The sequence below is a fragment of the Vanessa cardui genome, chromosome 27, assembly GCF_905220365.1.
Source record: "Vanessa cardui chromosome 27, ilVanCard2.1, whole genome shotgun sequence".
Lineage (NCBI taxonomy): Eukaryota > Metazoa > Arthropoda > Insecta > Lepidoptera > Nymphalidae > Vanessa > Vanessa cardui.
The window spans coordinates 4,290,040-4,302,594 of record NC_061149.1 but is presented as its reverse complement, the minus strand read 5'-3'; the positions used below and the strand labels follow the sequence as shown (position 1 = coordinate 4,302,594).

General features: G+C 30.3%; 1 protein-coding gene across 1 annotated transcript in view; it reads left to right on the top strand.

Annotated features, from left to right (window-relative positions):
* Positions 1-1,211: 1,211 nt before the first annotated feature.
* The window catches only part of LOC124541097 (NAD kinase 2, mitochondrial), a 30,965-nt gene continuing 19,621 nt past the window's right edge, over positions 1,212-12,555 (top strand). Inside the window, exon 1 of the mRNA XM_047118925.1 lies at positions 1,212-1,500. Within this exon, the coding sequence (XP_046974881.1) occupies positions 1,452-1,500 (49 nt within the window). The 5' untranslated portion in view covers positions 1,212-1,451. The remainder of the gene's footprint in view (positions 1,501-12,555) is intronic.

The window sequence follows — 12,555 nt, the reverse complement described above, 5'->3', positions numbered from 1 at the left end:
GAGGTGAGCTTCCTACTCGATTCTATTGTATTTCATAAAAAAAATAAAAGGAGTTTCAGTTTTCACCCTTCAGCTGCAATAATACAGTTCTTACAATTCATGGAAGCTTTATTGCATTCATTTGTATAAACACTGTCGGGGAAATCCCATTTGACATATATCTACATCCAATCACCGATCACGTGATTAATTATAAACGCAAATAAAGTAGCCTTTCCATTGGACACCAGTTAGAACCACTAAACCATTGCACTTAAAAGACGTAAAATTATTTGGGGTCAAAGTACGTTTAAGAATAAGTTTCAAGCTATCGTTGATGTTCAAATTTAGTAATAAAATGAATAAGCCATGTTCGTTTTACATTTTGAAAGAAACTTATAGATAGAGTATAAAATCATTAATCATCAATATCATAAGCGTTAATATTATGATAAGCATAAAATTACACGATATAATAATTTTTGCAGCATTTATATTTTTTGTCAACTTAAGGGAAAACACAATAACTATAATTTTCCTCTTTACGTAAGAAAGTACATAAAATATTTTACATTCTCACAGGTAATGTATGTTGCGATACGGCAACTGATCGTACCGATTTTCTAATCTGTTATAATCATAAAATCCTTATATGTTACTTTTAGAGACTGTTCGATTAACATCATCATGCATGATTATTAAATACAAAGGCGGTCTAGTCCGTTACAAGATATTTTCAATGGTGAAGCTGAAACGTGGTTGGCGAATATTGTTATTATTTATTTGTAATGCTAAACGGAAGTAATAATAAGAATTTAAAATCTTAAATTTATTTCACAATTTTATACGACGTGGTGTCTTCTTTCTTTATTTAATCTTAAAAATAGACTGGGATATTGGGTATATTTTAATTTAATATCGAAATTTGAATGTCATCTCTATTAAAAGTATCCTTTTTTGAAGTACTTACCATTATTATTATTCAGTCCATGTTATTGTGAAAATCAAGATATCTTACTGCACTTGTTGTAATTACAATTGCTTCTAAAAACTTTTCAAGGTATTATTAAGCTGTAACATCCTTATTACATTTAAATTCAATAAATATTAGTAATATACGTGTAGCGTTACGTTTAAAAAAATAGCAAAAAGCCTTAGACTTTAAGAACGAATGATATCTGTCAAAGTCAAAATGATTACCTATTAACTAATCTGTAGAATGTAGATATTCTGTAGGAATTCAATTCGCTATCAAATTTCACAAGGTCGTGCAAAAGATTTTAGGTTTTATGAAAGTTTATCAAACACATTGTTATCAATTATAACTGATTAAATATATATGGAAATAATTTATCTGTTGGTCACGCCTCTAATTGACAGTTCATTCACAGCTGTGAAGGCGTGTACATGTATATCGGAGTAGTGAAAAAATAATATTTATATATTATTTACGTTTGGAAAAAGTGCTTAAAATGTCAGTGTTAAATAATTTTACAGTGTCGATAGCTAAGGGCTTGAGGCGTAAGTACTTATATTTATTTTTGATTATGAATACTTTTTGTTGAAAAAAAAATAACACGTCTTGCGATTACGGTAAATCTGTGCAAATTTTCGTAAACGTTTAAGTTTCGATTAAAAAATATATTTCAATATCTATAAATATTTTAAATAAATATACGAAATGAAAATATACTTTTCGTGTAAATGGGCAGAATTCTTGTTTACCTTTGTGTAAAGCCATAAGATAAAAAAAGTAGAACATGTACTTTCAATTCCTTTTTGATAATGAATATTAATCTATTTCCAGCATAACAAAAATCATCATATATATAATTTAAAGAAGTGAATTAAAAAAATAAATAACATTCTGTTTGTAAACTTTGTTATTTCTACAAGGTGAAATTTATTTATCTCTAAGTATACTTTAAACATTAGCAGGCAATATTTGTAACAAAACGTCATAGAGAAGCTAATATTTTAAACATTATTTTACATAGATACAGCTGATTAATTTTTAAGGTTTTTCTAGAAAATTCTGTAGTAAAGTTATAAAACTATAAGATTACTAAAATATGAAACTAACTGCTATATTTTGGGTGTGCAACTGTTTTCATATGTATTCTATATAGGCTAGCATAAATAGAGTAATATTTTAAAATGTGACTTAGTTAGTTGATATAAAGCTCATTTAAAAGTTAAATTCCTTTAAAAATATAAGTTAATTCATAGTATAAGTATAGTTGCATGTATTTATATTATATTTTTGAAAAATTTTAATGAAAGCAATTTTTAAATTAATCAATTAACCTTTTAACTTTGAAAAAGTATCATTAATTGCATAATTTCATAAAGAAGGACATTATCAAGATCATTCTATTTGTTATTATAGCAATGTTATCTTTCCGCATATAGATAACAAACCAAAATAGCGATTAATTACCATAATATTATGATAATTAGTTGATTACTCTGGTATTCCTAGGGTTAAGGTTGAAACGATACATCTAATACCCAATAATTATGCTCTTAATATGAAGATGTAAGGAAATAATATATTTTCTATTTATTTTTTTAAGTAGTTGTAGACACACCAAAATATACAACATACTTAAATTTTATCTTATATTAAAAAGAAGTAATTGTCTATAGGATCATCTTAATAATAAAATAAAATAGTTGATTTATTTGACAGTATGCCAGAAGGCTATATATCTCATATATATGGAGTAGATTGATTAATCTATATCTTTAGATCCAGTACATGTAAACAAATTTTACCCCTGAAGGGGTATTTTTTATTTAACCTTAAGGGGATTATCCTTAAGGGAGATAAACTAAAATTATTACATCAATTTAAAATTGTAATTGTAATCACTGGCAGAAAGCTACATTATATGAGTGCTAAAAAATATATAAAAATTGTGTAATTTATTTTATTAATAAGTGGCAATGTTGTCAAGCCAAGGTAGATTTCTGGTACGAGACTAAAGAGTTCTTCTGACAGTAATATATATATATCAGAAAGATTTTCTCGTTCTTAATTGAATGATATATTTACTGCTAATTAGAACTAGATTGAAATTAAAACAAAACATGGTTCTTAGTTCTAATTAAGGCCATAGGTCAGTATTGTTACACATGTTGTTAAACTATATATTATATATTATACAATTACACATGTTTATAAACTATGTTTAAAAGAACAAACAGTTTAGATAACGCTATTGAATGTAAAATCATGAATAGACATGTCAATATTATTATAAGTTAATAATAACTTGCTAATAATAAATCTAACCATAATATTTTCCATTGATTAAATATTACAATAACATGAATTGTCAGTCATAGTAAGCTATGCAGATTAAACATCAAAATTGATTAGTTATTGAAATTATTATTGAAAAAATATATATCGAGCAAAATATCACAATAAAAATTACACAAATGTTTCCTTATGATGTTTACAGAATGAATAAGAGATTTTTTGTTGTTAAAGTAAATATATTTTACTTATTATAGTATATATTGTAGTATAATTCCTGTTTGAAGGCTTAGTGAGCCACTGTAACTACAGGCACATATGTGTTCCCAAGGTTGGTGGTCCATTTGTGATATAAAGAATGGTTAATATTTCCTGCAGCACCATCAACTATGGGCGCTGGTGACCTCTTACCAATAGGTGGCTCATTTGCTTGTCCATCTAAATACATGTATCATAAAAAAAAGAAATAGGAGTTCTTGCAACAAGACAAGTCACTTTTGATGTTTATTATCCGTTTTTATGTTTTTTATTGATACTTAATCTTACTAAATTAGTTACTCAAATGCTGCACTTGTAACACATGACAGGAATATCCCTCAAAATTCAAAAGTCTTAAGAAATCTAGATCTCAGCGAATACATTAATCCATCAGGTGCACAGCTAGTGTTAGAATAGAAGTAACTTGGCAATTTCACTCGCTTTTAATTTAGACTATTTGAAGATAAACTTGCTGAAGAGTGAATTGAATATTCATGTACAAAATAATCAGCACCTCATACTAGAAACATAATTGACTTTCAAAAAAATGTCTTTTGTTTTTTAGTACTTAATTAATTATATTTTTACTTAACTTCTGATAAAATAAAGTTTCTCTGACTAATTATAGAATAGAAATAAACAAAGATGTGATAAAAATAATAATTGTAATTACTTTTGAGAGATAGTAATATTGAAAAAATTACATATATTTTTATGAAGTGAGCAGTGTTGCATAATGTTGAACTATATGTTGTACGAGACAATATGTAAGAGATAAATAAATTTAAAATAAGTTAAGAGTTTACACCAATGATATTCTAATAAACAGATATGTTATACCCATACTAAACAAGAGAAAAAAGTGTGTCGCGCCAGGGACCGTTTATTTTACATTTCGTTAAAAGTAAAAAGGATAGATTGAAAAACAATAAAAAAAAAGAGGCAACTGGCAAACGTCCCAATTAGGACGTTTTCTAGTCTTAACTTTTGGCGCGTTAATAACATATCTGTTTAATAGAACATCATTGGTTTACACATTCAGATTACCCTCATATTAATTCTCCGCTGAGTAGTAATACTTAGAACTGTGTTCCGATTTGAAGGGTGAGTGAGTCAGTTTAACTGTAGTTCCAAGAGATGTCTGAATTCCAATCCTAAGGGCGATGTTGCATTGATTACGACGTGATGCATTGTGCAAATTTTATCTGTGGTCAAACAACACTGACAAGTGACTCAAATATTTTTTAATTATAACAAAAAACGTATATAAATTATCCAGTAATCTTATAGCATATTGTAGCGTGATTACCACGTGAGTATGTTTGTATCATGAGTTTATGTAATATTTATTAATTATTGCTAGTACATTATATAATAAAAGCAAAAAAATGGATGTCATTATAAAAAATCGATAAGAAATCGTTACGTGTATTTGCGATCATGTAAATTCAACCTAGATAGTTCTTTTAGATAATATAAATTGTTGATAAACAATTTTAAAGAAAAAAATTATCATGGATTTCTAATAGATAAAATTGTATTTGACGTAATAATTAATCTGTGTAATGTACGATGCCCCCGGACTTTGGAATCCAAATGCGATTCTTTTTACGATATAAACCTTCAAAAAAGTCAAAGAATATGGGTATACAAAGAAATTAAAACTATGCTTTATTATTTCAATATTTGTAACATACCTTATCTAAGAATTTCTTCCATTATAATCTAAAAAAAAATTTTTTGTTTTTTATCAAACATTATTAATGAACTCTATATTTAAAAAATAAAAAAAGAAAACGTTGCACTAACTAATTAATATACACATTAAGTTATATAGTCCCAAATGTATTTAATTGATAGGATATAATATACGTTTTTTCATTCGCAAGACGCTTTGAAATTGAATTGGAATTACATATATGGATTTAATATCGAAATGTTTTGTTTATGCGAATTACGGATAGTTTGTCAACTACAAAGTTGACAAAGTAATAACATTTTATAATTGTGGATAAGTTCAGATGGATTCTCTCGTAGACCTAAGCGAATGAATATAGAGTAGCTTAATTTTTTTTAAAAAGATATTGTATAATACATATACTTTTATATAAAACCTACTTAAGACTACGACTTCCGTGTTCCGCATTGAAAGTGACGCTCTAAGTCAAAGTAGCCTTTTAAGATAGCGCATATAAGATACTCTACGCTTTAGGTGGTCGTTTTATCTAATCTTGACAATATTAACGCTAATCATAATAGATTGCAAAGGTCAAACAGACATAATACATACCTGACTGATTATAATTTGTTGTATAAACATCCCATAGAAAAATGCCATGGAAAAAATGTGCTAGTATACCCAAAAATCAAGACAATCAACAATACCAAGGTTTCACTTTTTCCACAGAGCAAGCAAATAGTCATAAATCGAAGACCTTTTGTACACAGATAATGTATTCTGTTTGTTTTTATTATCATGTGAATTTTATCTTTTAATTCATTACTAAGAACTTAAATTGGAAATTGACAAAAAGATTAAGAGCATTGCGTCATAATTAACAATAATCTTGCGTATAGCCATAATAATATTGATTATATTGATTGAGATAAATACGTAGTTATAGTTAGGGAGGCGAATAGGGGAATTTTCGGTAATACTCGAGCGTGGCAGTTTAAGATATAGGAGATACCTTAGACCTAATAGAACAACCTTGCAAAGTATTTAGCTCTATATGTAGTGACGCGCGCCTAGGATAGACGATCAGATTAGTAAAAAAAAATTGATAGTCTGAAATACTCGAGCGCGTCAGATTAAGATATTGGGGGTTGATTTTAGTGTTTTAAGACTAAATTTAACTAATCTGACGATACGTCCTTGACGCCGCCGAGTTATAGGGTCGCGAACTTGTAAAAAAAAAAACGTAAATCCGGCATTCTCGAGCGCGATTTTTTTTATTTTTATTTTGAAGAATATAATCTAAATCTTACTAAAAATACAAAATCTGCCGGTTTCCGCATGACCGGAAGTCCGGAGGAGCCATTTCGTCTTCCGAAAAACGCGTTGCGGCATATAAGTCGCGAACGATACATTTTACAAAAAAAAAGATTAAATAAACAAAAAAGGTAATTTTATTTTACACAAAAAAGGTCTCTTTACATTTTTGTCCAAAGTTAAAACTTTTTGACTTGAAGCATCATGATAACTCAAACTCCCGGTTTTTTGAGTATATCTCGAAAACTGAGGGTGTTAAAAAAATTGCTATAAAATAACGATGATTAAATTATGTGACTTTTATTATATCTCAATTTTTTTTTTCTCAAGCTTCTCGACAATTTTCGTGGACTCGGAAAAAGTTACGCGTATCTGTATACAAAAGTATTATTAACATGTACAGTTTGATGTATGATCAATAGCCTGTTGATCCTCAAATTGTTTTTTGGACGTACCGTAAGCATAACGAACCAGTATTTTTCTTTTATTTCACAATATTGATGGTGGGGAAAGGAGCGGTAGAAGGGAATTTTCGGTATACCCTTATATATATATATATATATATATATATATATATATATATATATATATATATATAGGTTTATGGTCCCCCTACCGTAGACCTTTGTGCCCTCACTATGACGCCGATTGAAGAGAGAGAAAAGACCCGACGGTATGTTTCTCGAATGTGCTGGAAACTTTCTCCCCTGTAGCCCCGCCCCGCACTCGCTGTATCTATTTTTATACAATAAATAATACAATTCGTACGACATTTCATCTACATTTACGTTGGTTGTATCTATTGCTTTATTGTTATTCTTAAATTCCCCGTTTAATCGAGGAGAAAGAAAGGAAAAAAAAAGAAACCCAAAAACCTTTTTCGGTCAGATTAAGAGAACCCACCAACATTTTTGTCAGATTAAGAAAATATGCTCTCAGGATACCGTGATAAACCTCCCCTTTGAAAATCTGACGCGCTCGAGTATTTCAAAAAAACTTTTTTTTTTGCATTTTCAAAAATTCATCGTAACTTATCGTCACGCCGAAATCGTCAGTTTTTTTAAAGGGAGCTTCCTTGGGGCCTACTTAACACCCCCTTCCGAAAATTTGACGCGCTCGAGTAAATTTTTTTTTTGTGCATTTTTGACTACTTCATATGCCTAGCCCCACCACGCAAACCGGCAGATTAGTATACCGTTGTTATCAGAGGCACTTGGGGCATACGTAGTATGAATATCTGACGCGCTCGAGCATGCCCAAGTAACTGTTTTTTTAACAGTTTTGAAAAACCGTACACGCCAAACCCACCGCTAAAATTGTTTTTACCATACGAGCTTTTCTTTTCGAAATTGTTTTATCTTTCGATTTTGATAGGTCTCGACGGCGCCGTTGAATTACGCCATTTAGCTACCTCGCCTCCCTAACTATTAAGATAAACAAAATACTAACCCTTGTTTTTAATGAATTATGTCTGGTTTACATATTGCGAGCTAGCGTGCCAATTGGTATATCTAGTGAATGCAGTGCAGCAACTCGCTTCTGTGTAAATTTACCATACGTGTTATTCGCAATTCTAAGTTGAATTTACCTTCAACATTTTTGGGTTTCACTGACCTGCTCACCTTCTTCCACCACTAGCCATGTATGCCAGTCAGTTACGAGAAGATCCTGATAGTTGTCGAGATACATCACTGTCTCATCTCATCTTGAAAACAGTTCTAATAAGTAATAATGATTCCGATAATATTCCGATTCAAGTTCAACAATTCTTAACAAGAATAATTGTCAATTGATTGATTAATGGTAAACGTGAGTGATTAATTTACGATGCAATTTCGACTGAACCTAAAACTAAATAGGCTATTTGACAATGCGAATAATAAATTGTGAATTATTGTAATCAGTGTATATTGTGAGTTTAGAAATGGTTATTTACTAACGAAATTTGAAAATAATACTAAATTTATTTAAAAATAAATAAATTAAAATGCATTTTTTTCAAACGTTTGTCACGTGACACAAAAAACGGTCCTGATTGGCCACACCACAGATTAAAATACAGCAAAGTGACGTCACCGACCCCATTGCAGCGCCATATTGTCCAAGTAGCGTTTTCGCGCGTTATTTAAATATAGAATTTTTAATATGATATTTTTCGGCAAATATGTACTAGAAATAAAAAAAATCAACTTTTACTGGGTTCCTTAACCTCTACTAAATAATATAAAATTGATTTTATAAACCAGTCAAATAGCCTATTGGTGTTTAAGTAATGTAACGGTATAAAATGTAAACTGGTAATAGACAACGATGAAGTTTCGATGTTATTGCTATAAATTTACAAGTGAGAACCAGAATTGGCCTCCAGATATGTCAAGCCTAGCTATTGATCAGCTGTTAAACATCTCGTTAATTTAAAACTGATCTATATGCACACTGTGAGTTTTGCTAAATACTCGTATAACTCGCTCGATCACTCACCCACTCGTCGTACCATCTCGTTAACTTAAATTATACTTTTCAAATTGTCAAAATGTCATTCACCTTTAAAAGATTAGTATAAATATTAAGAGTTGTATAAAATATTCCCACACCAATTTCTTAAAGCGGTAACGGGACTTATCTTCTAATTTGACCCAAAAAAATATGATCTAATGTTTGGCATTAAAAGTAAATACATGGTATTTATTTATTTATTTATTTATTTATTGTAAAAAGTTACACCATCGACTTATCACTAAACACTTAAAAAAAATAAAATATTTAATATGGGTAACATTCGAGGTGATACATCTTTATAGGTGTAAACAACATTGACGTTCAAAATTAGTAACCAAACTAATCTATGTAAATATAAAATCTTATTTTAAACTAAATTATATAATAAATTTAATAATTAAAAATAACTAAAACAAATCATAAAAGCTAATTATAAAATTTAAAAAAGAACAAAACTTAAACATATTACTTATAGGGTTTGAGATCGAACTATGAGATCTTTGGAATGTTTAACAAAATAATTTATATTATTGTGAAAGATGTCAATATCGCCGTTAGATGACAAGTCATTAAACGAATTCATAAGTCTGTTAATAGGAGCATATTTACCCAAATTTGTTTTAGATGTTGCAGTGATAAAGGGTTTTTCAATTGGACGTCTAGGTATAGTACGAGGAACTGCTAAGTTGATATGCTGGATTAATTCAGGTGAAAATATATCTCCGTGAATTAGCTTGTATAAGGTCAAGATATCAGTGATTTGACGGCGCATTTCAAGCGATATAATTTTAAAGTGAGCTAGTCTCGTATTATAGTTAGCTCGATACGGACAAGTGCGATCTTTATAAGCTAAAAAACGGGTAAAATTACGCTGTATACGTTCTAATCTTTCGACATGAATTTTATAAGACGGGTTCCAAATTGAAGAGGCATATTCGAGGTGAGATCTTACAAGGGAATTGTAAACACAAAGCAAAGTGGGTATATTTTTGAAGTCCTGGCCAGTGCGTTTTAAAAAACCTAACATCTTCCATGCCTTCAGTATAATGGTATCTAGGTGATAATTAAAGTTTAATTTACTATCCATTATTACGCCCAGGTCACGAATTGTATTAGACTCAACTAAAACAGTGTTAGAAATTGAGTAATTGGATGAAATCGGGTTTCTGTTTCTAGTAAATTTGATATGAACACATTTATTTATGTTGATATCCATTTTGTGTATTTCGCACCATTTAGAGAGAGCATCTATATCTGCTTGAAGTAGGGTAATATCGGATGGTGATTTAATAGGCCGATATATTTTTAGGTCATCAGCGAAAATTAAGCACTTACTAAATTTAACATCTTTTGAAATATCATTGATAAAAACTAGGAAAAGTATCGGACCTAGATGAGACCCTTGGGGAACACCAGATGTAGGTACAAATGCAAAAGAAGTATAGCCATGTGTAATAACACGCTGTGATCGATTTTTTAGGTAAGATTTGACCCAACCTAACAGATTACCATGAATACCGTAATGTTCTAATTTTGTCAGTAATATGGCGTGGTTTACCTTATCGAATGCGCTACTGAAGTCAGTATAAATAGCATCTATTTGAGTTTTATCATCAACATTCTTGGAAAGATCAGTTACGTAGTTTAAGAGATTACTAATTGTGGACCTATTCTGCCTAAAGCCATGCTGTTGCTCGGATAGAATATTTTTAAAATATTGAGTTATAAGTGGACAGATTAGTTTTTCAAAGAGTTTTGGAATTGTACTCAATATTGAAATTGGACGGTAGTTTTTCACATTACGCTTATCGCCTTTTTTATAAATTGGTACTATATTAGCAGCTTTCCATATTTCAGGAAATATCGCCGAAGGTTTCACTTTTTCCACAGAGCAAGCAAATAGTCATAAATCGAAGACCTTTTGTACACAGATAATGTATTCTGTTTGTTTTTATTATCATGTGAATTTTATCTTTTAATTCATTACTAAGAACTTAAATTGGAAATTGACAAAAAGATTAAGAGCATTGCGTCATAATTAACAATAATCTTGCGTATAGCCATAATAATATTGATTATATTGATTGAGATAAATACGTAGTTATAGTTAGGGAGGCGAATAGGGGAATTTTCGGTAATACTCGAGCGTGGCAGTTTAAGATATAGGAGATACCTTAGACCTAATAGAACAACCTTGCAAAGTATTTAGCTCTATATGTAGTGACGCGCGCCTAGGATAGACGATCAGATTAGTAAAAAAAAATTGATAGTCTGAAATACTCGAGCGCGTCAGATTAAGATATTGGGGGTTGATTTTAGTGTTTTAAGACTAAATTTAACTAATCTGACGATACGTCCTTGACGCCGCCGAGTTATAGGGTCGCGAACTTGTAAAAAAAAAAACGTAAATCCGGCATTCTCGAGCGCGATTTTTTTTATTTTTATTTTGAAGAATATAATCTAAATCTTACTAAAAATACAAAATCTGCCGGTTTCCGCATGACCGGAAGTCCGGAGGAGCCATTTCGTCTTCCGAAAAACGCGTTGCGGCATATAAGTCGCGAACGATACATTTTACAAAAAAAAAGATTAAATAAACAAAAAAGGTAATTTTATTTTACACAAAAAAGGTCTCTTTACATTTTTGTCCAAAGTTAAAACTTTTTGACTTGAAGCATCATGATAACTCAAACTCCCGGTTTTTTGAGTATATCTCGAAAACTGAGGGTGTTAAAAAAATTGCTATAAAATAACGATGATTAAATTATGTGACTTTTATTATATCTCAATTTTTTTTTTCTCAAGCTTCTCGACAATTTTCGTGGACTCGGAAAAAGTTACGCGTATCTGTATACAAAAGTATTATTAACATGTACAGTTTGATGTATGATCAATAGCCTGTTGATCCTCAAATTGTTTTTTGGACGTACCGTAAGCATAACGAACCAGTATTTTTCTTTTATTTCACAATATTGATGGTGGGGAAAGGAGCGGTAGAAGGGAATTTTCGGTATACCCTAATATATATATATATATATATATATATATATATATATATATATATATATATATAGGTTTATGGTCCCCCTACCGTAGACCTTTGTGCCCTCACTATGACGCCGATTGAAGAGAGAGAAAAGACCCGACGGTATGTTTCTCGAATGTGCTGGAAACTTTCTCCCCTGTAGCCCCGCCCCGCACTCGCTGTATCTATTTTTATACAATAAATAATACAATTCGTACGACATTTCATCTACATTTACGTTGGTTGTATCTATTGCTTTATTGTTATTCTTAAATTCCCCGTTTAATCGAGGAGAAAGAAAGGAAAAAAAAAGAAACCCAAAAACCTTTTTCGGTCAGATTAAGAGAACCCACCAACATTTTTGTCAGATTAAGAAAATATGCTCTCAGGATACCGTGATAAACCTCCCCTTTGAAAATCTGACGCGCTCGAGTATTTCAAAAAAACTTTTTTTTTTGCATTTTCAAAAATTCATCGTAACTTATCGTCACGCCGAAATCGTCAGTTTTTTTAAAGGGAGCTTCCTTGGGGCCTACT